At 36.6% G+C, this 24,952-nt stretch overlaps 2 protein-coding genes and 1 pseudogene across 3 annotated transcripts; 1 reads left to right on the top strand and 2 right to left on the bottom strand.

Annotated features, from left to right (window-relative positions):
* Positions 1 to 708: 708 nt before the first annotated feature.
* Positions 709 to 12,596, bottom strand: LOC147945795 (uncharacterized; annotated as a pseudogene).
* Positions 12,597 to 18,907: 6,311 nt separating this feature from the next.
* On the top strand, positions 18,908 to 21,394 carry LOC104780296 (putative F-box/LRR-repeat protein 19). Its single transcript, XM_087510208.1, has 3 exons — positions 18,908 to 19,004; positions 19,451 to 19,826; positions 20,814 to 21,394. Exons 2-3 carry the CDS (start codon positions 19,462 to 19,464, stop codon positions 21,313 to 21,315), a joined length of 867 nt encoding a protein of 288 aa, XP_087366334.1. The 5' UTR covers positions 18,908 to 19,004; positions 19,451 to 19,461; the 3' UTR covers positions 21,316 to 21,394.
* A 435-nt stretch (positions 21,395 to 21,829) lies between these two features.
* Positions 21,830 to 23,860, bottom strand: LOC104780297 (ABSCISIC ACID-INSENSITIVE 5-like protein 1). 2 transcript variants are annotated; one of them, XM_010504797.3, is made up of 5 exons: positions 23,734 to 23,860; positions 22,798 to 23,642; positions 22,582 to 22,653; positions 22,419 to 22,448; positions 21,830 to 22,133 (listed from the first exon to the last, which is right to left on the bottom strand). In XM_010504797.3, the coding sequence occupies exons 2-5, from the start codon at positions 23,629 to 23,631 to the stop codon at positions 22,047 to 22,049; spliced, it is 1,023 nt and encodes a 340-aa protein (XP_010503099.2). In that variant the 5' UTR covers positions 23,632 to 23,642; positions 23,734 to 23,860; the 3' UTR covers positions 21,830 to 22,046. The 2 variants fall into 2 exon arrangements, with proteins under 2 accessions (XP_010503099.2, XP_019100162.2); XM_019244617.2 differs by lacking the exon at positions 23,734 to 23,860 and having other exon boundaries at positions 22,798 to 23,727.
* Positions 23,861 to 24,952: the final 1,092 nt, after the last annotated feature.

Here is a 24,952-nt window from a genome sequence, read left to right on the forward strand (position 1 = left end):
TGCATTATCTGGTAAGTTTTCAACTTTGTTTATCTTATTTTAAAATTTCTGACCTTGTGTTTACGATTAACATGTGTTTTTACGAATTAACTTTGTTTGGTGTTTATTTATTATGTGTCTATGTGTTCTCTTGTTATAATGACATGTATAATATTATATTTTGTTTCTCTTTGTTCTCAAGTTTTACGTCTACGTAAACGAAAAATGACATGCAAAAAAAAATCAGCTATTGAATAAACATATATAGTCGATGTTAGTATTTCTGTTTGTGTCGTTGTTGTTGTGATGTATGTTTTAGCATTTTTTTTATGTGAAGGTGTGTTAACCATCCGGTTTGTTATGTTATATTGTATATAAATAAAATCACAGTTGAAAATAATAAAACTAGCGTAGTTAAGTGTTCTACTTCTAAAACTGTAATACACACTGCAACAAATATGGGTATTGATAGCGTTAATCATGAATGCTATTATAAGAGATGCTATAATAGAGGGGCTATATACGATAGCGTTTCTGGACTGATGTTATCGTATGATATCCTTTAATAGCATATATAAAATGCTATATTACAATGTTTAATAACACATATATCGTGCTATATTTATATATATAATAGTATTTTATGCCTGCTATATATAGGGTAACGTAGCTATCTTTTCTTGCTATGATTTAATTTTTAGTAGCTCTATGTTAATGCCATTTGATTAGTTATCTTAGCATCGGTGTTGAGCTATTTGTATCTGAGTTGTAGCTTTTATTATGTGCTACTAAGTGAGTATACAATGACTTCATATGCCTGCTATAACGATCAATTACGTTTGTCTTCTGATTACTATTAACCGTTCCCTATACAGCATATTCAAATGAAGTTACAATTTGAAAGTAACCTGTGATAAAGCTGAAATTGTATTCTAGAATAGAAAATATCAAACATTGTTATGATACATAATGAGCATACGATCCAATTCCATAAATCCCAAACAAAAGAACACAAGTCTCATGCATTTGCCACAACAACGAAAGTAGAAAATCATACGGTTCTTACTCGACAGCAAATGATGACAACTTTTTCTTCAGGCCATGTAATACTAGGATTTTTGTGTGTCTATCCTAGCAGGTTCAATTAACCTTATGTGTTGTAGTACTTAAGGTGTCAATCCAAATGGGATGTTGCTAGCAATCAAGATGCAATCAAGAAACCACAAGTCAAGCCAATATAAAAAGAGTGTTTGTCTAACAATCCTAGAATGATGAAAATGGAAAAACGGAAATGAACTATAGGATTAGGAACGAGAATGTATGACAAGAAGTAAACAATAGTAAAAACGAAAACGAGTCTAAGCATGAACTAAAAAGCAAGGAACGAAACAGTCTCAGGAATGTAATAAAAATCAGAAAGAAAGAGGTCCTAAGGATGGGAGTAATTGATGTCGGTGGAGTATCCTAGTTTATAGAGTGTTTAACATGTCACAAGCAAACAATCCCTAAACAATGAACATCTCTTCTTAGCTAATCCAATCTCTTGACAGAAGCTACTCAAACTCAACCACTTCCAAACCTAGCTCTCGCTAGAAAAACATGATCAAGCATGGCATGACAAACAAGTTCATTCACGTCAACAAACATCCTAGACAACTAATCTCTTAGGCTAGGAACGTAAGTCTCTGGCACTAGTTGGTCAGACGTTTCATCGAACACCTTCTGGGTGCGGAAATGTCTAAAACCTAGTTCCAATTGATCAGAGAAAAACTAGTAATTCTAAAACTAGTCCAGAAGGGAATCATACAAATCAAAGCTTAAACACCCTACATCCTAAGATCCTCCACCTAATCTATCCCATCCTCAAGAACTACTACAATACTCAGATCCGAAAATCATCATCAACAATACAAATCCAGAAAACATTGAACAAAGCATAGTAGATAGATAGAAATGAGAAGAACAAATTTGTAGAAGAAATCAAATGCAAATACTCAATGTATTAAAAGATATCTGGATACAAAGTCTGAGAATGTTCTTGGAGGCTAGGTAAAACCTTAAGAACAAAATGAGATAAAAGAGAGGATGTCTCCGCCAAGACTTAACAAAACGTACTTATAGTAAAAACATGTAAATCCCTAAAACTTAAAACGACAAGATCAAGAGTCGGTTTGGGAATCTCCTGAAGCGTGTAAGACGGAACGTCTTCCAGACATGTGCGAACGAGTGGTGGCTCGAGTGGTGGAGGGTCGAGTCGACAGGCAGCGGCTCAAGCTGGAGGGTCGAGTCGAAAGGCAGCGGCTTGAGCTGGAGGATCGAGTCGACGGGCAGCAGCTCGAGCTGGGTGTATACGCATCCACTAAAACGAGGATAACTTTTGAACCATACTTCCGATTGGCTTGAAATAAACAGCATTGGAAAGATGACTCAATTCTCTACAACATTAATGAAGACGACGAAAGCTAAATCTCACTCGAATGGAACGGATCGAACGGGGTGGATTGGATGCATGACGAGTGGCTCGAGCTGGGTGTATACGCGTCCACTAAAACGATGATAACTTTTGAACCATATTTCTGATTGGCTTAAAATAAACGTAATTGGAAAGATGATTCAATTCTCTACAACTTTGGTGAAGACGTCCAAAGCTGAATCCCTAAACTGGTGGCTCGAGTGATGACTCGAGTGGTGATGACTCGAGTGGTGACTCGAGAGTGGTGGACTCGAATGGTGTTGGGTCGACTCGAAGGACGTGGACTCGAATGGTGTTAGGTCGACTCGAAGGATGTGGACTCTAATGGTGACTCGAACAGCATCTCGGAAAATGTGTTCCTGACGTCTCCTAGATACCTGAAATACTCTGAAATGCACAATGTATGCAAGGATGCAAGAACTACCTAAATATGCAAAGTGTACAAAAGAGGCTAGAAATTGATGCAAAACGACTAGTTATCCTAGATAAATGCATGACAAATACATGCTAAGCAGAGACAAAATATAGACATATCACCATGCTATAGTGGTACCAATAGCATCCTCCATACACTCAATAGCAGAATTAGGCCTCCAAACTATCGCATCAGGCACCTTGATGAAACTAGTATCTTTCTTGTGTGTGTGTGTGTGAAATGGAATGTGAATGAATGATATGATGATGAACAATGGTGAAATCAAGGTGTTTCAATTCCCCTTATGCAATTGTAGTATAAGAGGTATCAATCCTAAATGAGTGAATGCAAGCAATTAGGATGTGCAATACTTGACTAAGTTAAGCCAGTTATAGAGGGTGTTTGTCACTAACAACCTATTGCAGAATGCAAAATGCAGAATGTAAAAGCTGAATGGACAAGATACTAAATGTAATGGAACAGAATGATTATGGCAGTGATGAAACTAGAACAGATATCAAACTATAGTAATGCAGGTAATGAACTAATGCAAGGAAATTAATGAACAGGAAACTAAATGAATGCAACAGAAATGCAACTAGAATGAAACAAGAAACAAGACAGGACAGACACAAATCATAAACAAGAGTTCTGGGAATGAACTCGAGCAAGCACTCGATCGAGTGTAGATCGAGTGCAGGGTCGAGTTGGACAAAAACGTAAAACAGAGCAATGCAGACAAAACAGAGCAAGACAAAAGTAAATCAAACAACGATCAAACAATAGGATTTAGACTAAGAAATCAATAGACAAGGAAGGTCTTAGGGATGGATTCATGGGCTGAACTTAGATTGTGGTTATCTAACTTGATCAACAAACCTCAATCAACATGACCTAATCTCTAGACAATAATCTCTAAGAACATGTTAATCCACTCTCATGGCAAAAACAATCAAGCTAATATATTTCTAGACTTGTTCTCACAAAGTAAAGAATCTATACAAGCAAGCATTAAGCAATATGTCAAGAATCAAACAAGACTTCTAATCTCTTAGCAAGCCTAATGATAATCTCTAGATCTAGCCTTATCTATGCACCTTAGACATTGGTGTGATGCTAAGAAGCTTGAGATCAAACCCTACCCTTTCAGTTATAGGATAAGCATTAAGAACATCTAGACTAGAAGAGATCTACAACAATCAAGCTTGACCAAATCAAATAACCACAACATCCATCCAGCCTAAACCATCCCTAAGAGCTAAGGAAACTACTCACAATCACACATGATGAACAGCAAAGTCATAAACCCAGAAAAACACGAAACTTGCATGATTATAAAGATAAAATAGAGATCTACAATATTGGAGAAGGAATCAAACTCAAATTCTTGATACTTTTAAAGTTATGAAACAAACAAGTATGAAGAATCTTGTGTTTTCTCCTTCAAAAGAGGTACAAGATCTAAGAAAATAAAAGTGCAAAAAGCATAAATTCCCAAAAGGGTAAAATACTAGGTTTGAGAATATCTAAAAAGCTGCCCCTTGTGGTTGCAGGGTACAAGGTCCTTAAATAGGAAAAAGGAGAGGAAGCCCTAAAAATGCTAAAAGACAAAATAGCCAGGCGGCTCGGCCAACTCGACCCGGTGCTCGGTCGAGTTACCGGTCGAGTTGGGTTTTCTTGTGCTCCTTCCACTCAGTCGAGTCACTCTCAGCACACGGTCGAGTGTCTGGTCGAGAGGGCAGTCGAGTGGGACTCCGGACCTTGGTTCTCCAGCCTTAACTCCTTTGCTTTCTCCTCATGATTGCTTCACTTCTCTTCAGCATTGCTTCCATGCTCCTTAGGCTCCAAAATCACCTGTTTATGCAAGAAAAGATGCAAATGCAATGCAACTACACTCTGATGCAAGAACAATCCTAAAACTATGCAATAATGGTCAAAAAAGATAGCAAAGGATGCAAAAGATGTGAATATATTAAGGGAAAACAGGGTAAAATATATGAACATCAACACCCCCAAACTTAGTCTTTGCTTGCCCTCAAGCAAATAAACAAGACATAAGAAGGTAGGTGAGGGTTGAAAGTGGGATCTCAGCTCTTAAAGCTAGAATCAATGTCCAAGTTACTAGTACTATGATGCAAGTTGAATGAGCTGTACTTAAAGACTTTAGACAAACCTATCACAACCTTTACTGATTTGAGCCTTAGATGTCCATATGCATTCAAATCAACCATTTCCTTTAACATTCATTTAATCAAGAACATGGATCAATCTTATGCAATGCTTAAACTCATTTGGCTTGGTAATAAAGGTTTAGAGACAATGATGGTCTCTGTTTAGAGTGGGGCTTATCAATATCAAGGTTCTCTCATAAAAAATGGATTGAGCTTAAGAATGCTAAAGGTAAGAATACTTAGACACATACAAGAACAAAACCTTGTCTACCCAAAAGTAACCCAAGTGTTTGATCCTATCATTCTAAGCCCAAATGATCCTAGTTCTACCCTTTATCTTCTTCTCTTCTCATATACCCTTTTCTCTTTTGTTTTCAAGCCTTAGGAGAGGTTTCTTATTTGATCTTTCTAGTGGAATGGGAGTTTCTTACTTATTTGCTATGGTTCTCTTTTCTTCTTATTCTTAAGACATAAAAGCATTTTGCTATACTCTTCTTTTTCTTTCTTTCTTTTCTTTGACTGAAACCATCTTTAAACAATATCATACTTCCCATTCTTTCACTAGATTTTGATTTTACATAAACACATTCCCCTCCTAAAGACTCTAACCTTTTCTTTCTCTTTTCCTCTTTTCTTTTCTTTCTTTTTCAAACAACCAAATCCCAAACCCAACAATGAAATCACCTAGTCCTATCTAGTTTGGAAAATGCAAACTAGAACTATACAAGACATTATTTTTGTCAGTTCAAACCTAACACTTTCTACCAAGCTCAATCCCAAAATAGGCCTTACACACTCAAGAATAAACATGGCTTGAAAGAAGGGTTGGTTAAGGGTATTGGAAACTGATTTTAATGATTCAATCAGCTACTTGGATCAACAAGAGTGGTAAAAAGGAGAAAGATTATCCAAATATGTATATGGTATCCATGAGTTTAAAGCAATGCACAAACTGATAATTACAAGTCAATATTAGGTTTATATAAATAGAAAATGGCATCAAATCACAACATGCTTCAATTTAGACCAAATGCAATGCAGGAATTCAAGGCTTGGTTTAATCTTATGCTTCTAACTACTCAACTAGCATCAAAGTACTATTAACTTGGGCATTGATCCTAGTTTAGTGAATTAAACAAGCTAACAAGGCAAAACTCATCATAGATCCCTAATGCAAATAATTAACAGTCCTACATGAAACATGCTAAACAAGATGCTATTATGCAATGCAAACTACATGAACACTCTTTTTATAAAGATTTTTGCAAAAAATTTCGAATTTTTAGGGGTTTTCTATGCCTTAGATGTGTTGCAAATACTAACATGATGATGCTAAAAATTTGAAATAAGAAAACAAAACACAACATCAAATGCTATCTCAAACCCTCCCCCAAACTTAAATCACACAGTCCTCTGTGTGAAAGAAATTTGTTAGAGGATTCAAGACGAAAAACAAAACACAACATCAAATGCAATGATATTTACAAGGAAGGTGATAGTGGTACCTCATGGATTCTGGAAGAAGCTGTCGACATCCTCATTCATGCTCTCATAAGTGTAGTTGAGGTCTGGTTGGTGACTTTGAGGGGGAGATGGAGGTAACTCGACGATGGGAATCGACTGGCCTTCGGTCGAGTGTCTGGTCGAGTGGGGGGGTCGAGTTGGACTGCGATTCCCAAAATGTTGACCTTGCTGCTGGTAGAACTGCTGCAGGAGTGCTGGATCCATGAAGTACTGAGGTGGGATGGTTGGGTAACTTGGATAGCCTGGAAATGCTACTGGAACTGGGAAGCCATGACAAGTTCTGGGTTGGGACTCGGTCGAGTGCCTCTGGGGTGCTCGGTCGAGTGGGTGCTCGGTCGAGTGGGTGCTCGGTCGAGTGGGTGCTCGAGTGAACCGGTGAGTGCCTCGCAAATGGTTGCTCTCGGCTACTTGCACTTCTCTTCCTCTAAATTGGCTCGTACATTGAAGCTCTAGCTGGTTCCACAGGGTTCTCAGCTCTTGAAAGTGCTCTAGTTGAGCTACACCTCCTCAAAGGGCTAGATGGTGTTGGTGAAGAATTCCCACTCTTCAACTCAGCAATCTCCTTCTTTAAACCCTTGATTGACTTGGCCATATTGCCCACTTCTTCTTTAGCTTCTCAAATTTCTTCCCATGTCATTTGTTCCACTTTTGTAGGAGTCTCAACCTCTTGCTAGTTTCTCTCACTCTTCTACTATCTCTTGGGTTAGGTTCATAATCCTCAAAGTAAAATTGCTCCTCCCCATCAGTCATTTGTACATCTCTAGCTTCATCAACTCTAACTTGAGCTGTCCCATCAAAGAAGTGCTCCTCAGCTGGCCAAAAGTTAATGTTTTCTCCTCCTTGTATGGTGGTGAGCTGTTGATTGGGTAGTACAAGTTGTCTTTTCCCAATTGTTGGAAGCTCAAAGTTGAAGATGTGATTTCCTTGATGCATCTCCTTAGCTAGTATGAGAGTGGAGGTGAGGTAGTTTGCATCTATCCATCTTGGCAAGACCTTCTCTCCTCTAAGTGGGACCTTAGCAGCTTGTAGTATTGGAGTAATGATGCCTCCAATGGTTAGGGCCCCTCTTGAACCTTTGTTTTGTAGCTTGCCTACCCAACTTCTCAAGTAGATCATGTGGTCAATGAGCACCATTGCAAGATCAGTTCCTTCTTTGCTCCCAAGGATGATGCTTCCATCCCTTGCTTCAAGAATGATGATATTAAGTGCCACATCAATCATCTTCAGCTCACCTTCATTCAAGTTTCCAGTTTCCTTCCTAGCAAAGAAGGTGTTTGCTAAGGCCTTGTGGAAGTACCTTAGGACTGGGCTCCTTATCTTGGAACTCTTGGTCTTTGAAGATGAATAAGTGACATTGTCACCAATGGTCTCCCAAATGGCATAAAGCTCTTCTCTTGGTATCTCCATGCTCCTCTCACTACCAACTTCAAAGCCCAAGATGTTAGCTATCTTCTTCGATGAAAGCTCATACTTCTTCTCCTTGATAGTGAAAGCAACATGACCAGGCCCAAACTCCTTGTCCTTCCTTGAATAGCAATGCATCTTGACTGTGGCTAGAAACTCACAGCTTTCTTCTTTATACCCCTCCATGCAAAGCCCCATAAACTTGGTTAGGCTGCACTTCTCAAAGAGATATTCTACATCTTCATCAATGCCTAGCTTTTCCATGGTTTCCTTGTGAGGGTATCTAGTCCCCAAGAACTGCATCCTCAAGAAGGCTTCATAAAGCTGCCTCTTAGTCAAACCACAAGATTCTGCTTCACCATCATCTTCTCCCTCTTCTTCCTCATCTTCTTCTTCACTCTCACTTTCAACCTCCTCTTGTTCAACTGCTGGCCTCTTCCCCTTAGACTTGTGTCTCCTTATGTGCTCCCTAAGAGGTAAATCCATCTCCTCTTCACTCTCAGTTCGCTCAGGGTCCTCCTCAGCTGACTGGTTTCTGACATTCGGTGCCTCACTCGAGTGGTTGGTCGAGTGGTTCTTCCAGCTTCTCCTCTTGAAACAAGGCGAGCATCACGACGATCCAGGGAGCTTTCAGCCGCTTGTTGAGACTTCCTAGTAATTTTTGAAGATATTTTCGAATAGAACTGAAAGGAATACACTCAAAGCTTAAAGTTAATAGGTTAGTGACCCAAAAACTAAAGGAGCTAAGCTTGAGCAAAAAGATGAACTTTGAGAGAGATTTTAAACTTAATTTGAACTTGTTTTAAGCAATGAGAGAGTGTGAGAGATACATGATCGAATCAAGCTCTATTTAAAGAAGCTAAGGGGACAAGGAGACAAAGGTGGAGCGTCCATACCATTCAAATTTGAAATGGGAATCTTTGACCTGCTTTTTGCTGCCACTCGACCCCACACTCGACTGCAAGTGGTCGAGCTCTTTGACTAAATTTTGAAATTTCAAAATTTTGAAATTTTGAAATTTTATTCCTCAACCTAGCAGTCCTTGCATTGGAGAAGAACTTGGCCAGAAAAGCTTTCTTGCATGCATCCCATGTGGTTATTGCTCCAGTAGGAAGAGTCTTCTCCCAGAGATGAGCTTTGTCTCCAAGGGAAAATGGGAATAGCCTTAACTTGAAGCCATCTTCACTCACTCCAATGATTTTTGTGAGTCCACATATCCTGTCAAACTCATCAAGGTGATCTAGAGGATCCTCCGTTAGCAACCCATGAAATTTGTTGGCTTGTATCATGGAGATCAATCCACTCTTGATTTCATAATTATTATTGGCAACTGCAGGAGGCACAATACCAGCTCTTTGGTTATGTGTGTTAGGTGCATCCCCAGCACCAATGTTCCTTGCCCTTGGAGCTTGTTGATCTTGTTGCTCCATTAGCACTTGTTGTTCTTGTTCCTGATTGATTCTTGTTCTCTGCTGTCTCAGGTCCCTTGGTGGTCGGTTGATGTGATCAAGGAGTCTCTGAAGATTGGGATGACCCTTGGATCTTGTTTGCATCAACAGACTCGAGTACAAACTCGGACAGGCACTCGGTCGAGCGCAGGCTCGAGTCGATGGTCGAGTCGACTGGGAGGTGAGGTCTATTTGTATCCGGCTTCTGACTCGATCACGAACTCGAGCACTCACTCGGTCGAGTGGCGGTCAAGTTAAAGGTCGAGTTGGTACCTGAAACTCAATCACAAACAAGCAGTGGAAGAATCGAGATCAGTAGCGAACAAGGGGATAAAGGAACTTAATCTTAGACTAATATAGACCCTAATTGTCACAAATAAAAATTCAAATGGGCAACAACGCCAAATTGAAACTAGTATCTTTCTTGTGTGTGTGTGTGAAATGGAATGTGAATGAATGATATGATGATGAACAATGGTGAAAGCAAGGTGTTTCAATTCCCCTTATGCAATTGTAGTATAAGAGGTATCAATCCTAAATGAGTGAATGCAAGCAATCAGGGTGTGTAATACTTGTCTAAGTTAAGCCAGTTATAAAGGTGTTTCAATTCCCCTTATGCAATTGTAGTATAAGAGGTATCAATCCTAAATGAGTGAATGCAAGCAATCAGGGTGTGTAATACTTGTCTAAGTTAAGCCAGTTATAGAGGGTGTTTGTCACTAACAACCTATTGCAGAATGCAAAATGCAGAATGTAAAAGCTGAATGGACAAGATACTAAATGTAATGGAACAGAATGATTATGGCAGTGATGAAACTAGAACAGATATCAAACTATAGTAATGCAGGTAATGAACTAATGCAAGGAAAGTAATGAACAGGAAACTAAATGAATGCAACAGAAATGCAACTAGAATGAAACAAGAAACAAGACAGGACAGACACAAATCATAAACAAGAGTTCTGGGAATGAACTCGAGCAAGCACTCGATCGAGTGTAGATCGAGTGCAGGGTCGAGTTGGACAAAAACGTAAAACAGAGCAATGCAGACAAAACAGAGCAAGACAAAAGTAAATCAAACAATGATCAAACAACAGGATTTAGACTAAGAAATCAATAGACAAGGAAGGTCTTAGGGATGGATTCATGGGCTGAACTTAGATTGTGGTTATCTAACTTGATCAACAAACCTCAATCAACATGAGCTAATCTCTAGACAATAATCTCTAAGAACATGTTAATCCACTCTCATGGCAAAAACAATCAAGCTAATATATTTCTAGACTTGTTCTCATAAAGTAAAGAATCTATACAAGCAAGCATTAAGCAATATGTCAAGAATCAAACAAGACTTCTAATCTCTTAGCAAGCCTAATGATAATCTCTAGATCTAGCCTTATCTATGCACCTTAGACATTGGTGTGATGCTAAGAAGCTTGAGTTCAAACCTTACCCTCTCAGTTATAGGATCAGCATTAAGAACATCTAGCCTAGAAGAGATCTACAACAATCAAGCTTGACCAAATCAAATAACCACAACATCCATCCAGCCTAAACCATCCCTAAGAGCTAAGGAAACTACTCACAATCACACATGATGAACAGCAAAATCATAAACCCAGAAAAACACGAAACTTGCATGATTAGAAAGATAAAATAGAGATCTACAATATTGGAGAAGGAATCAAACTCGAATTCTTGATACTTTGAAAGTTATGAAACAAACAAGTATGAAGAATCTTGTGTTTTCTCATTCAAAAGAGGTACAAGATCTAAGAAAATAAAAGTGCAAAAAGCATCTTGTAATTCATTGACCTGCTGCTGCAACTGAATTTGGGTATGTTGCATTTGAGTCACATACTTGCTTTTCATCTTGAAACAAGCAAGTTTGGTCATACTCATTCCTCTACCCATTGCCCTCAAGCGTCCAGGATTGTCAGGTCCCAATATCTGAGCAAGAGTGTCTTCTTTTGGGTTTGATGATGATGATGATGGAGCATCAGACAAAACGAACTCATTTGCCATTTCCTATTAAATGTCGGACTTATGTTTATAGAGTTAAATTATAATGAAAACGTAGAAGAGAGGATCATAAGAAATGACTTACAATCTTTGCAGCAGCATCCGTGTTCACTGCTGTCCCATCTTTTTTAGTTCGTGACTTGACCCACACATTCAGTCTAGTCACTTCATATGTGCTCTCTTTTCTCTGCGTAATTATAACACACATTCAGTGATATTAAGAAACCATTGTCAGAACTGGTGGCCAAAATATATTGATAATCACTGACTGACACTTACTAAATCTTCGGCCAATCTAACCACTCCTTTACGGCTACATGTGTGAGGAATCTGCTTACGTCTTCTTTCCTTGTATGAATCACTAACTGCCTATATAAAAGTATTAGCACACTCTATGTGGAAGATAAATTAAGTACAAGTTAGTACCTTAAACTCTTGACTAGTCTTCTCTTTGACAAACTTCCTCCACTCTGCCGTAGGAATATTGTCTGGTCGCAGCTTCATTCTTTCTACGTTGTTCGGAGCTTTCCTAATCTGATTAACCAAACGTGACTTAGAGGCCCTCCATAAACATCCCATTTGCTTCAAAACAGCAGCTTTCTCATATTCTCCATCTAGTTCAAACCGTATCTACAATAAAGTAAAAAAGAAAAAAGATAAGATAAGAGTACTTAGAGCAAACTAATTGTGATTGTGACTGAAATTAAAATACGTGAACAGATTTCCATAGAACTGTCTTCAGCTCCTCACCAATTTTCCTCCAATCATCTATCACAACAGGAACATGTTTTCTTACCAAGGGACCTAAGTAGGAAGACAACTTAATCGATCCTTCTCCACACGGATCTTATTCGTTTATTAGGATCCTTGGCAATATCTTTCATCTTTGTTGGTCCTCTGTGTTTTTTAGTCTGGGACGGAACTGATGATGTAGCATCCTCAGAGACAGCAGCTGACTCTTTATCGGCTCCTTGTTCTGTAACGTCCTTAGCAGCTTCATCAACCATATGACTATCTATCACAGTCTGATCCGGTTGTTGTTCATCAACCTGTGTGTCTTGAGGCTGCTTGTCATGTGGATATATGGTGCCAACGAATTCAGGTTCTTCTTCTTGTACGTTGGTCTTCCTTTTCCTTCCACCCTTTTTCCCCTTACCCATCTTCTACGTCTGTAAAACTAAGAGGGAAACTCAAATATAGACTCAAAGACAGACCAAGTATCCAAAACCAAAAAATCAAACAGTCATGCGAAACCAATCAAATATAGACTCAAATGAACGCGATCACACAAAATTTCCTTCACAATCATCTCTGACATTTTGAGCCTCATCACCTATTAACAAGAAATCGATACAAAAGGCCAAGAAATCGATAGATGTGCCTAACCTCTATAGTGATTGTATTCTTTCCCCGATATCTGAGAACCCACACCTATTAAGAAGACACACAGCTGTAATTACAACAACCAACGAAACACTGCTGTGTATACCGACTATAAACTCACTTTCAACTCACCTGAAAATCGGATCTGAGGAGAGTTGATGCGAATTACGAGAGTGAGACAGATCGAATCGAGATGGAGAGAGATCTAAAGGATGAAATCGACTGAGATGGCGAGAGATCTAGAGGATGAAATCGACGGAGATGGCGAGAGATGGAGAAGATAATATCGATGGAGATGGCGAGCGTTGGAGAAGATGAACTCGACGGAGATGACGAGCAATGGAATCTCCGGAGACGGCGAGCAAAGGAGTCCGTGGAGATGACGAGCAAACAAGTCGACGGAGAACTCGAAGGTTTTGTCTTTTTTTTTTTTTGCCTTCTTTATTTTGTCTTTTTTTTGTGCTATGAAATGTAAATGTTTTATTTTTCAGACCGCCAAAATGTAATTTTTTTTCTTTGGCGGAATCAGGTGTTTTTAGTTCCCGCTTATTAATTTTTAGGCATAGCATTAATGCAATGCTATAAGTCTATTTGACAAACTCTCATTTCACTTTTAATAGCAGTTACAAAAATTATGCTATTATAATCTGCTATCAATACCCATATTTGTTGTAGTGACACATCTCCATTAATTTGTTTAATTTTTCTATGGTTAGAACTTTATTCATATAACAATATTTTTTGTAGGTGTTAGCTTATTTTTAAGAGTATAGTTCTTTGTGATTTTTTTTTTCTTCTCTTTGTTTACGAGTCAAGTGGTCTACGTCTAAAACTGTAATACACTTTTGCATTAATCTGTTTAATTTTCCTATGCTTATAACTTTATTCATATAACAATCATTTTTTGTAGGTGCTAGCTTTTTTTTTCGAGATATATGCGCAAGAACTATACACAAAGATGGTGTTGCGATGCTGCAAAAGAATATATGTATGGTTCTTTGTAACTTGGAGAACTTGGAGAAGATATTTCCTCCTTCTTTTTTTGATGTTATGGAGCATTTGGTGATTCACTTACCATACGAAGCTAGTCTTGGAGGACCTGTGCAGTTGAAATGGATGTATCGTTTTGGATGATACATGGGCCATCTAAAGAAAAATGTGAAAAATAAGGCAAAAGTAGAAGGTTTGATTGTTGAACAATACATCAACGAAAAAAATTCTACTTTTTGTACTTATTACTTTGAACCACAGATAAAGACAAAATATCGAAAAGGAGATCGACACTATGATAGAGGTAATCAAGACAATACTTATAAGTTTGATGGAATTCCAGATATCTTTTCTCAGGCAGGGAGGGGCAGTGGTAAGGAAACACAGATATGGCTCCAAGATAAAGATTATCATATTGCACATACATATATTTTGCGGAACTGTGACCAATTAAGATCATTTGAAAGGTATGTAATATTAATATACACATATGTACTTTAATTTATATATTGGTAGATTGAGTGTAATAAATCATAATTATTTTTTTTATGAAATTATATGTATATAGGTTATTTGATGAGAGCATGATTGCGGCTAATCCTGGGATTACTGAAAACAATTTAACCGAGCTTAGAGAGAAAACATATTCAAGCTGGTTACAAAAACATGTAAGTGTTAATCTAGAAAAAAATAAAATATGTGCATGTGTATCTTTGATAAGCTTATATTAGAATATGTGTAGTGTCCATGAATTTTTCTTTTAAATAGGTAGAAGATAGTTGGAGCGATAATTCATATCCAAAGTGGTTGTTGAGTCTCGCTCATGGTCAAATACTTCAAGTTACTTGTTGGCCAATGTATTTTTGTCGTGGATATATATTTCACACATATGATCATGGGAAAGACAAAAAGAATGCCAATTATGGAGTTTGTGTGAAAGGTATAACATCTTCCGGCTCAAGTGAAGAAGCTGCTGACTTTTATGGAGTATTGAAAGAGATTTATGAGCTGTATTATCCATGACCATTTGATCTAAAAGTTGTGGTTTTTAAATGTGATTGGTATGATTCAACCATTAGAAAAGGTATACGAAAAAACAAGTCAGGGATTATTGATATTAATGCTAAAAGGCATTATCAAAAGTACGATCATTTTGTTTTGGTTTCACAAACAGATCAGGTATGTTATGTTCCATATCCACGAATGACTCAGCCGAAAAAAGATCAACAATGGGAAGCAACAATTATGATACACCCGAGAGGAAAATTATTGGTCAACCAAAATCTGGATTTCACTGCACTGCAACATGATAACGACAATTCTGTTGTCCAATATGATTCATTGCACATCGAGACTCTATTATATCCAGATGGTCAAGTAGAAGATCTTGATGATCCAATTGTAGAAGAAGAAGTTGGATCAGACGCTGAAGATGAGAATTCTGATATCGAATTAACTACTCACGATGAAAGTGAGTAAACAATTTCAGATAATTTTGTCATTTGTACTCTTTTGAAAAAATTGTATTTTCAGCTTCTTCTTTTTTCTTTCTAATATTGAAACTGTTTTCTTATTTAATTATGGTCACAAAAGTGGTAATAATTATGTCACAATCTATGACTAAACATAAAAGTAACTAAAATAGTGACTAATTGTGACAAGGTAGTTACAAAATATTTGTAACTAAAAGTGACGTAAATATAATCACAAAAATCGTATAATTTAGTTATCTGATTTAGTTACAAATCTGTTTTTATATGTGACTAAATATTTTGTAACAATTTCGACATAATTAGTGACCAAAATTAGTTACCTTCAAGTCAGTTACAATATTTTAACTAAATAGTGACATTGTAGTGACCTTCACTATGGAATAAAATTTTCCATAAGGAAATGACTTGGTAAGGGTTTAAAAGAGAAGAGAAGTCAAAGAAGAGAAGAAATGCCAAAGGGATGTCTGAAGAAAAATTAAACGCGCGAAGGGCAGATCAGTTGGCCGATCAGACGAACGGATGTACCAGGCGTACATGGAACGGACGGACGTACCAGCCGTACGTGGAAGCGGACAGGACCGTGACCGTGTTGTGTTGCCAGAATGGGAAGGAACCCATCAAGCGGATGATTAAATCATTAAAAAAATGGAGTTAGTGGAATTTCCACTAAATGATTAAAATAATCACAAATTAGTACTAAGTGAGAATTTTCCACTAAGTTTTATTTAAGTCGAAAATGTTAGTGGAGAGGAATATTCCTCCATTTTGCATGCGACTTGAGAGAATGAGGGAATGACACCTCACCCTTTGAGGTGTCAACTCACATGTGTCTGAAGAATGTCTTTGCGACACCTCATCTCCTGCGTATGGCGTTGTGAGCTTCGCCCAGGCTCCTATAAATACAACACTTCTCTTCATTGTGGAAGAAGAGAGAAAGTTTTTATTCGCCCGAAGTCTGCTAAGAGAGAAAGAGAGTGAGTAAAAGGGAGAAGAGAGTAAAGTAGTGAAGTTTTCACTAAGTGTTGAAGCCTCACCGATCAGCTGCTGCATCTGCGAAGAAGTGTTGAAGCCTCCAAGGATTCCAATGGTTTCCACTTGTGATCTTCGACAATTTGTGAGTTCAGGAAGCATAGATCTGAATTAGATCGGAGTTAACAACTCGATCTAGTGTCAGCTTGCATGTGCATATAGTTGCATCTTTCTTGAATTTCTTGTGTGATTTTCTTGAAGTTTGCTTTGGGGTTGGTTGCTAAGTGTGGCATGTACTCCATGGTATATCATGTGCATGATCGCCGATCTGCACATTTAATATATTGCATGTGAGGTGTAGTGGTGATACTTAGTGATTTACAAGTTCTATAAGGCTTGTAAACTTAACTATCATCGGATGGAATGGTCTTAGCATGTGTCGTTGTGTAAAGGGGTCAGACAGCCATAAGCATGCTAATACAGGGATATGGCTGACCTTCGCATTAAGTGAATCTCAACATGCACCCAGTCTTGAGTACTGCGATGCATGTTGATTGCTCGGAGAGACTTGGTTAGCTACCATGGCTGGAGCTGTCTTCACGACGGTATAGTATAAAGAGGGGTTTCCGGTTGCATGCCTTTGTGGTTGCAATGCGGGTGTTATGAGGCGAAAAAGCGAATGGTGGCATATCTGGGCCCTAGTAAACTTATTTAAAAACTTATTTTCTTTTTATTCAAGTTTGCATGTTGTTTGATTGTTTGCATTTAGTTTTATTTGGTTTATTACCTTTCGCATGCTTTCTCTGATGTTTGTGTTGATTTATTGAGTGTTTGATTTATTCCTTGTTGATTTGGGGTTGGGATGGGAATCTAATTTTCTGTAGGGACCCCTGAAACTCATTAAGTAATCTTAGATTACTTATGATAATATTTGTCCTGCAGGTAACCAGTAGTGGGGAGCTAGAGGGCGTGTTAGACGCTAGGAGCCCGGAAGTAGATATGTGTGCTTTTGTGTAAAGAAAAAGTATGTCTTTTATGTAAAAAAAATGTATAATCTTCTTGGCATAAGGCTTGGACACCAACTTGTCAAGTCTTTTTGTTAAACTATGTGAAATATTTTATTTTAATGAAAATCTCGGTTTTATATTTGAATACGAGTAATAACTCATAATGATCTAGTCCGGGTCGACTCAACGCTTGAGCATCAAGAGGGTTGAAAAGCCTAAGTGGTATCTAAAGTGGTGGGAAATAGCATTGATGGACTGACTAAGTTTTGAAATGGGTTTTTGAACCTCGGCCGGATTGTTAATGACTATTTTTAAAATAGCGTCCCAAGACCGTTTTGGGTAGTTCCAGCCATAGGACGGTTCGGGAGCTTTACAGACATATTTATGACCATTTTAAATACATCACACGTTCGTATGTAAATCGTCATAATATTATAACCAAACAAATGGTCACAAATTTTCCTTCACAATATTCACTTTTTTTTGTATTGACCATCACCACCATTGTCACTGCCACGCTTATCACCATTAACACCATCATCACTCCATCATTGATATTGCCACCACCACAATTCTTGATGGAAATCAATCGATCCTCGAAGTGATATAGCCATAAATGTTTTTTGATTTTGCATGAGTTTGATCGTTTCATATTGTAGATCTATCATTCTAGTTATGATATATTTTCATGTTTTTTTTCTTGAGACAAAAAACCTATAGCCATCAATATTTAAGAAACTAAAATTAAAATAAAACAATACCTACTAGTTTTCTTCCCACTCAGCACTTGGTTTAAGTCATCAATTTGACTTGTTTTACTCTCTACGCATGAGGTTGTAATGGATTTGTTCTAAGATATAACCTCTCTTCATTCCTTAAGATGTTCTTGTTGAGTTATTTACGTCAGTGATTTTGTGATAAGGTGCTAGTATGAGTGGTATGAATTTGTAAAATACATTCTTGGATCAATATTGGGGAAAGAAATTTTTATGTTTGATCAATTACGGCTCCAAATGTGACTAAGAATGTTTCATCATGGTAGCCATTTGGTCCACATGAAAGACGTTCTGATTCGTGAAACACTTGATTTGCTTTATTTTCTTTTCATTTTATCTATATAACCATAAAAGAGATTTTAGACTACAAAAGTACAAACGGTGGAAATGTGGTCGAAAAGCATAAAAACTGCACTAAAGATTTATTAAAAAATTATTCAAATGATAATGAAAATAGGTGAAAATTCAATGTTTAACATCGATTTTGATTATATTTTTTAGTTTTCAAGTTCTTATATTTTCTTATTTGTCTCATCATCTCAAATGGTATTATTAATGAGTTAAAACGACTCATCTAAAATACAAGTTGTTTAAGTGCCTCTTTCTTAGAGTTTTTCTCCTAGTTCATGCGTTATTCAAAAAAATGTTGTCGATGTTTTTTTTAGCTATATTCAGATTTGTGCTTTGTGATCAATTTCTCATGAGGTGTAATTCTTTTATGTTATAAAATCTAAATTTGACCCACAAAAATTTACTCTTACCAAACTGGCCCATAATATGTTCATTTCGAAGTTACTTACAAATGGTATTGGGCTTTACCATACGTCGAACCCAATTTAGAAAAATACATTTAGCTTTTTAATGAATCGTCCTCTACCTTTTAAAACCCTAGTCAATAGTTGGGACAAGTTTTTGACTCTCCTTCTTCGTTCTGTGCGGCGACGCTAGAGGTAAATCTTTGCTCTTTCCAGTATCTTTAAGAATATTCTTTTCTCTATCTTATCGAGATTATTGAATTTATTTTGACTTTGTCCAAGATATTTTTGTATAAAGTAGAAAAGAAATCTACATGTTTTGTTTCAAGATTTCAGTAATAAAACAATACCCAATACAGAGATCTAAATTTTGAATCTTTACATGTTTTAAAACCTTCATCCTTCAGCTACTAAGTTCGTAAAATGGTGTCATAAACTGATTATTAGTTTATCATTTTTTTGATTGAATGTAGATTTGTATTTAGCAGAAGAAAAAAAACTGTGTTAAAAACTTAAAATAAATGTTTCATAGAGGACTAAAGAAAATGCATTTTTATACATTTTCTTTTTAGTTTCCATTTCTCTTATATTTTGTTATTGTTTAACATAAGTCAAACTGAAAGAACTCTATTTTGTCAAAGCTTTCAATTTCATGGAAGTCAACAACGGCGAAGCAAATGCAAAGATGGAAGCAGAACTCGTCCCTGACTGGACTGAGCTGACTTGGGAATGCCTCATCGATATATTCTCACGGTTGGGCATGGAACAAAGGTGGAATGCACCTATGTTGGTTTGCAAGACGTGGAGGGACGTGTGCAATGACCCGTTGCTCAACTTGGTATTCGATCTTGAAACTTGGTTTCTAACTTCCACCGAAACATGCAACCGGTGGAGTTTTGAATTTTCGAAAAACATCGACTCCATGCTCATGTCTGCTGTTGAACGAAGCAAGGGCTGTCTCAAAGAGATTCGGGTGAGACACTGCACAGATGAATCTCTCTCGTATGTCGCTGATAGGTACGTCTATGGAAAAAATATGATATTTTATATTTTTGCTTGATTCCATGAAAGTTTTGATCTAATTATATTAGAATGGTATCATGCATTGAATGTCTTGAAGTAATATATAAGTTATATGAGTCTATCCACCCAACAAATTTATTTCGAGACCAGATGGAAACTCATCCTTCTTAATCGATTTTAATATTAGGTTGAAACTATTGAGTTCATAAGAGATTATTAAAAGAGATAATCGCATCAAGACATGATTTATGATGCGATTATTAATATTAGGTTTTGTAATAATGCGATTATTAAAATCGATTACCTTGTTGCGTTCTCATCTCTTTAAATCGATTAGATTATTAAAAGAGATAATCGCATCAAGAATAATATGCAATCACGAAAATATCCATAAGAGATTATTAAAAGAATAAAGCTCGAAACTATTGAGTTCTCATCTCTTTAGAACTTAGCTTGACCTTGTTGTTTTATGAGCTAACATCTGATTTTGAGTGCTGTGTGAAGCATGAAGCTTGATTCGTTGCTCTTTGGAATCATTTGTTCTTAGATATATTTTTATGCATATGATTTTGAGTGATATAAGAATTCTTTTGTTGTGGATATTTTTTTTAGCTTGAAGAACCGGGTGAAGAAGAAGAAGATCTTGGATCAGATTGTTTACGGTTGGGTCAAGTTTTTAATGTTTGTCTGGTTTAAAAAATTGGTTTTATACTGGATTTGTGTCGGTTTTATTAGATTTGGTTAATAAACCGTTTAAACCAAAAAAATTGGAGAAATAGCAATAGAACTATCAATTCGGGAAGAAATAGTTGGAGCACTTAAGTTTGTGGGAGATATAAAACGAGATCAAAGTTCGATGTGAATCTGGTACGATATGATAGTTCCGAGGGGGAAATAGGACGTCCTTCCTGAATTTGAAAATATTCTCGGTATATGAAAATCTTATCAAATTCCATATTGTTTAATTGACCTTAATTGTAGATGCCCTCATCTTGAGGTACTTTGGGTTAATCATTGCCCAAATGTTACAGATAGATCAATGGAAAAGATAGCTTTAAAGTGCCCTAAAATCATGGAACTTGATATCAGCTGCTCTTATGCATTATCTTCTCGGTGTATGGAAATGTTTGGTAAGAACTGCAAGAATCTTCAGATTATAAAACAAAATTTTACGGCACTATCCGAGGTCTCGAGGTTCGAGTCTTTAGAAAACTACGTGGAGAATCTACCTATCATTCCTATAGGAAATGTTGATTCTCATGGGATTGGGTGTCATATGCAACAACTTAAGCAACTGGAACTTCGATTCTTAACAGTAACTGATAAAGCTCTTGCCAATATTTGTAAACGATGTCCAAAACTAGAGTATCTTGACTTGTTTGGGTGTCAAAACTTGACGAGGTATGGTGTGATTAAAAGTACCTCGACTTTGAAGAATTTGAAGGAGATCAAGAAGCCGAAGTTTAGAGCTTTATTCTTTTAATAATCTCTTATGGTTTTGTAATAATACTATTCTTTTCCTCCTTGGTTGAATTTGAAATGAACATTTCAGTTGAACTCTTTTTTGGGGGTTTCTTTTTATCTTCTCATTTTATTGGTTTTTCATTTGACAACAAAAAATTCTTTTAATTTGTAAGAAAATTATTAGATTATATTTTTTTTTGTTTCACAAAAGTTTGTCTTTTAAAACCAAGTGGTGATGGTATAATGGTTTTCACTTGAGGAGCAGTTTTCCTATAAGTATCACAAAATCACAAATTTCATCTGATTCTGATTTGAAAGGAGTTGGAGAGATTGAAGGAAAGCAGCGACGGTGGTGGTGACAGCAAGGAGAAAGCAGCAACGGTGGTACTGACGACAAGTAGAAAGCTAACGATTTAGAGGAGAAGAAAAAGAAGAAGAAGCTGAGGAGTTGCAGTTTAAAATTGATGAAGAAGGGGATGACAGATTGATGTAACTTTTAGTAACGAAATTAACTTATTTACCTCTTATACGAATTTACACACAAAGGCTCAATTCAATTTTCAAATCATTACACACTTTCATAAGAAGGAAAATAAGTATCCGGAGATACGTTATTTATGAGTATATATAAATAGATGATCCTTTACACAAATAGATATATAAATATTTATATATTTGTATAGATTGAAATGACCAAATATAATATTATATGTAAATTACACAAACTCTCATATCTGATATCTTTCTTATCTACCACCCGGCGCTAGCCATCCTCCGAATCTTTCTCAATTTGTCTCCGCTCTTCTCTTTTGTCACATGTTTGCTTCTATTTATTATCTACATATATGCCAATTCATTAATTAATTATCATTAAAGTTTTCAAAAACAAAACGCATTAATTTTGTAAAATATTTGTTGGATAACGATATTGTTACTTTATAACGCTTTTTACAAAAAAAAAAACGCTCTTTACAAAACCCATGCAAACTCCTAATAGTATAAAGTCAACTTTGAATCCACCAATATCCACACATAAATCCAAAATGATGTATTCTGATAAATCATACTATATATTCGTTAAGTAACCGTTTTAGTACAAATGGAAATTGGAATGTTAATTACCTCTTGTCTTCTTTTCTTCTCATTCTCCTCCTAGCATTTATAAAAAATGGTTAATATGACATTATTTTTCAAATAAGCGAACAGTACTAGCTTTTTTTTTTTTGGGCAAACACTAGCTAGTAGTGGAATTATAATAATGTTTTAACAAGGAATTAAAAATTACCACAGTTTCCTTCAGCTTCGTGTTTTCTTCGGTAAGGTTGTGCACTTCCAACTCCAATTCCACAGTATAAGCCTATAAATTAAAGAGGGAAACCGTATTAGCATAACCAAAAAGAAATAAAATTGCAAACCAGAATTTAACCAAATGACCCTAGTTCATGTTATACAAAGTGCAGTTTCTATATTTTTTTTGGTTCATAATTGAACTCCGACTTACTTGTCTCCTGGCACGAGACCGAGCCGCAGATTCGCGGTTTTTGATCATCCGGCGTTGTCTCCGTTCCATCAAAACCTCAGGTGGACCGTCAATGATCCGTTTCTTGATCCTAAAAGCATCTAAACCGGTTATGTATTGATTATTACTGATCCTCCCATTCCCGGTCATACAGCTTGAAGAGTCTCCCAAAACCGAGTAATACGGCCGGTTTTCTTTGTAAACCGACCGGTTATCAGCGTAATTGTTTTGGTTCTGACAATGTAAACCGACTCCAAACTCCGGGTTATTATAATCAAAATCAGCACTGGACATCCTCATGGTTGTCTTCAATGGTTCTTGTACAACACCAGCCTTAACAAGAAAATCCTCGAGAGTGATCTCACCAAGGGTTTGTTGCCGGCGGATATCTTCGTTGGAGTTTTGACGGGAAGTTGACGAACGGTGATGCTGTTGTACACCGTTTTGTATCTCGAGCCAAACCTCGTCCACGGTCTTCTTGCACAAAGGAACCGGGAGGGACAACGAACCTTGCCGTGGCAGCACCGCCGGATTCTCCCCGTGGTGAGCCACACTTCCTCCTCCTCCTCCTCCGTTGTTGTCGTTTTCTTCAACGGTCGTCCACAAGTTCGCTAGGAACTCGTCCATGTTCATCGCCCCGAAGCTCTTGCCGCTTTTCATCTGAATCTCGTCAAGAGTTAGCGACAAGATCGAGTTTTGTCTAGCAACCGGTGCCTCCTCCACGGGTTCTTGCACAAACGTTTGCATTTGCGTTTGCGGGAGGTCATGGTTGTACATATGGAAGATTGAAGTCTCCGTTTCAAAAACAGCAGACATCGTTTGAACACCTAGAAATCTTGAAATTGTTAACATGCATTCATATGTAGGAAACAAATGTTACCAAAGTACTACAAAAAAGAAAAAGATAAGTTTTGCTACCTTGAAAAAAAAAAGTTGTAAGAAGGAAGAAGGGGAAATAGTTTAGGATTGTGTCAGTGGAAACTGATACTTTTAAAGTGAAGAAGAGGCGGAGTCTACAATGGTGTAGATATATATGCAATATGCATGCATGCGACTGTGATATTTATTTTCATTTTTTTAATTATAAAAACACGTTTATTGGAGTAGTAGTGAAGTAGAAGAGTGTAAATTGTAACTGACAAAAGCTACCAAAATAAAAATAAAATATTTTGACATTGATTTATATGGTACGTCGAATCTGGATTCTATTATTTTTGCTTCTTTGTTTATCGATTGACACGTCCATGACACTGGTCTCAAACGTTCTGCTAAAAATCTATCTTATATCCTTCTTGCGAAATTGTGTTATCTTATTTTTTCACTCGTATACGGAATTTTTACCTCGTAGCTAATTGGTTATTCATTGAATCCTATCGGTAACGTTTGGTTGAGTGTCGCCTAATAGTAGTAATATATATAGCACAATAGTTTTATATTGCAAGAATTTACAGTATATATTCTACACGTTTACAATACATTTGATATGTTTGACAATATGTCGTATATGCATGGAATATAACTTCTAGAAGATTATAAGCGTTTTCTTAAAGCTACAACCTTAACACAATACAAACAAATAAATTTAGATGTATTGGCGTAAATAAGTGCTGCTTGCTTTCACAGGTGCTGCATCTAGATGATGTCAGGGCAATGTGAAGAAGTAAGTAACGTTTTAACTTTTAATAAATAAGATAAATTAGAAAATGTTATTTTGTTGTTGAAGATTGTTAATGGTAGTAAGTAACTAATCCAAAATTTATATCACTTTTTATAGTTTTGAAAATTTGATGAATAGCATCAGTTGATAAAAAGTAGCGAATAATAGAATCAAAATAAGACATGAATTTGACAAAATAATGAAAAGAGAGACAGAACTAAACACATGTTAGAAAAATATTATCATAATGACTGATAAGCTATGGCTTCGATTGGTAACATGTACGAAATTGAGTTACAATGTAATATGATGTCATTTTCAGTACAAAAAGATATATAGTGAAAACTGTAGATAGATACATGTGTTGAGTTACTATAAAAAAGATTTAATTTTATATAAAAAATGATGGGTAGCAGTTGACCAAAAAAGTGATGGATAATATTTTTTTGTGTGTAGATGTTGTTGTATGTATTATTTAAG

This window comes from Camelina sativa, chromosome 4 (genome assembly GCF_030686135.1).
Source record: "Camelina sativa cultivar CO46 ecotype springtype chromosome 4, ASM3068613v1".
In the NCBI taxonomy this organism is placed as follows: Eukaryota; Viridiplantae; Streptophyta; class Magnoliopsida; order Brassicales; family Brassicaceae; genus Camelina; species Camelina sativa.

What these genes read in the sequence shown, in the direction of transcription:
- LOC104780297 (XM_019244617.2), bottom strand. Translation starts at nt 23,667, where the DNA reads ATGTTAACAATTTCAAGATTTCTAGGTGTTCAAACGATGTCTGCTGTT. An exon ending in GGTCTCGTGCCAGGAGACAA is followed by an intron (nt 22,654 to 22,797) that starts GTAAGTCGGAGT and finishes TTTAATTTATAG; the next exon opens with GCTTATACTGTGGAATTGGA. An exon ending in CGAAGCTGAAGGAAACTGTG is followed by an intron (nt 22,449 to 22,581) that starts GTAATTTTTAAT and finishes TATAAATGCTAG; the next exon opens with GAGGAGAATGAGAAGAAAAG.
- LOC104780296 (XM_087510208.1), top strand. Translation starts at nt 19,462, where the DNA reads ATGGAAGTCAACAACGGCGAAGCAAATGCAAAGATGGAAGCAGAACTC. An exon ending in CTCTCGTATGTCGCTGATAG is followed by an intron (nt 19,827 to 20,813) that starts GTACGTCTATGG and finishes CCTTAATTGTAG; the next exon opens with ATGCCCTCATCTTGAGGTAC.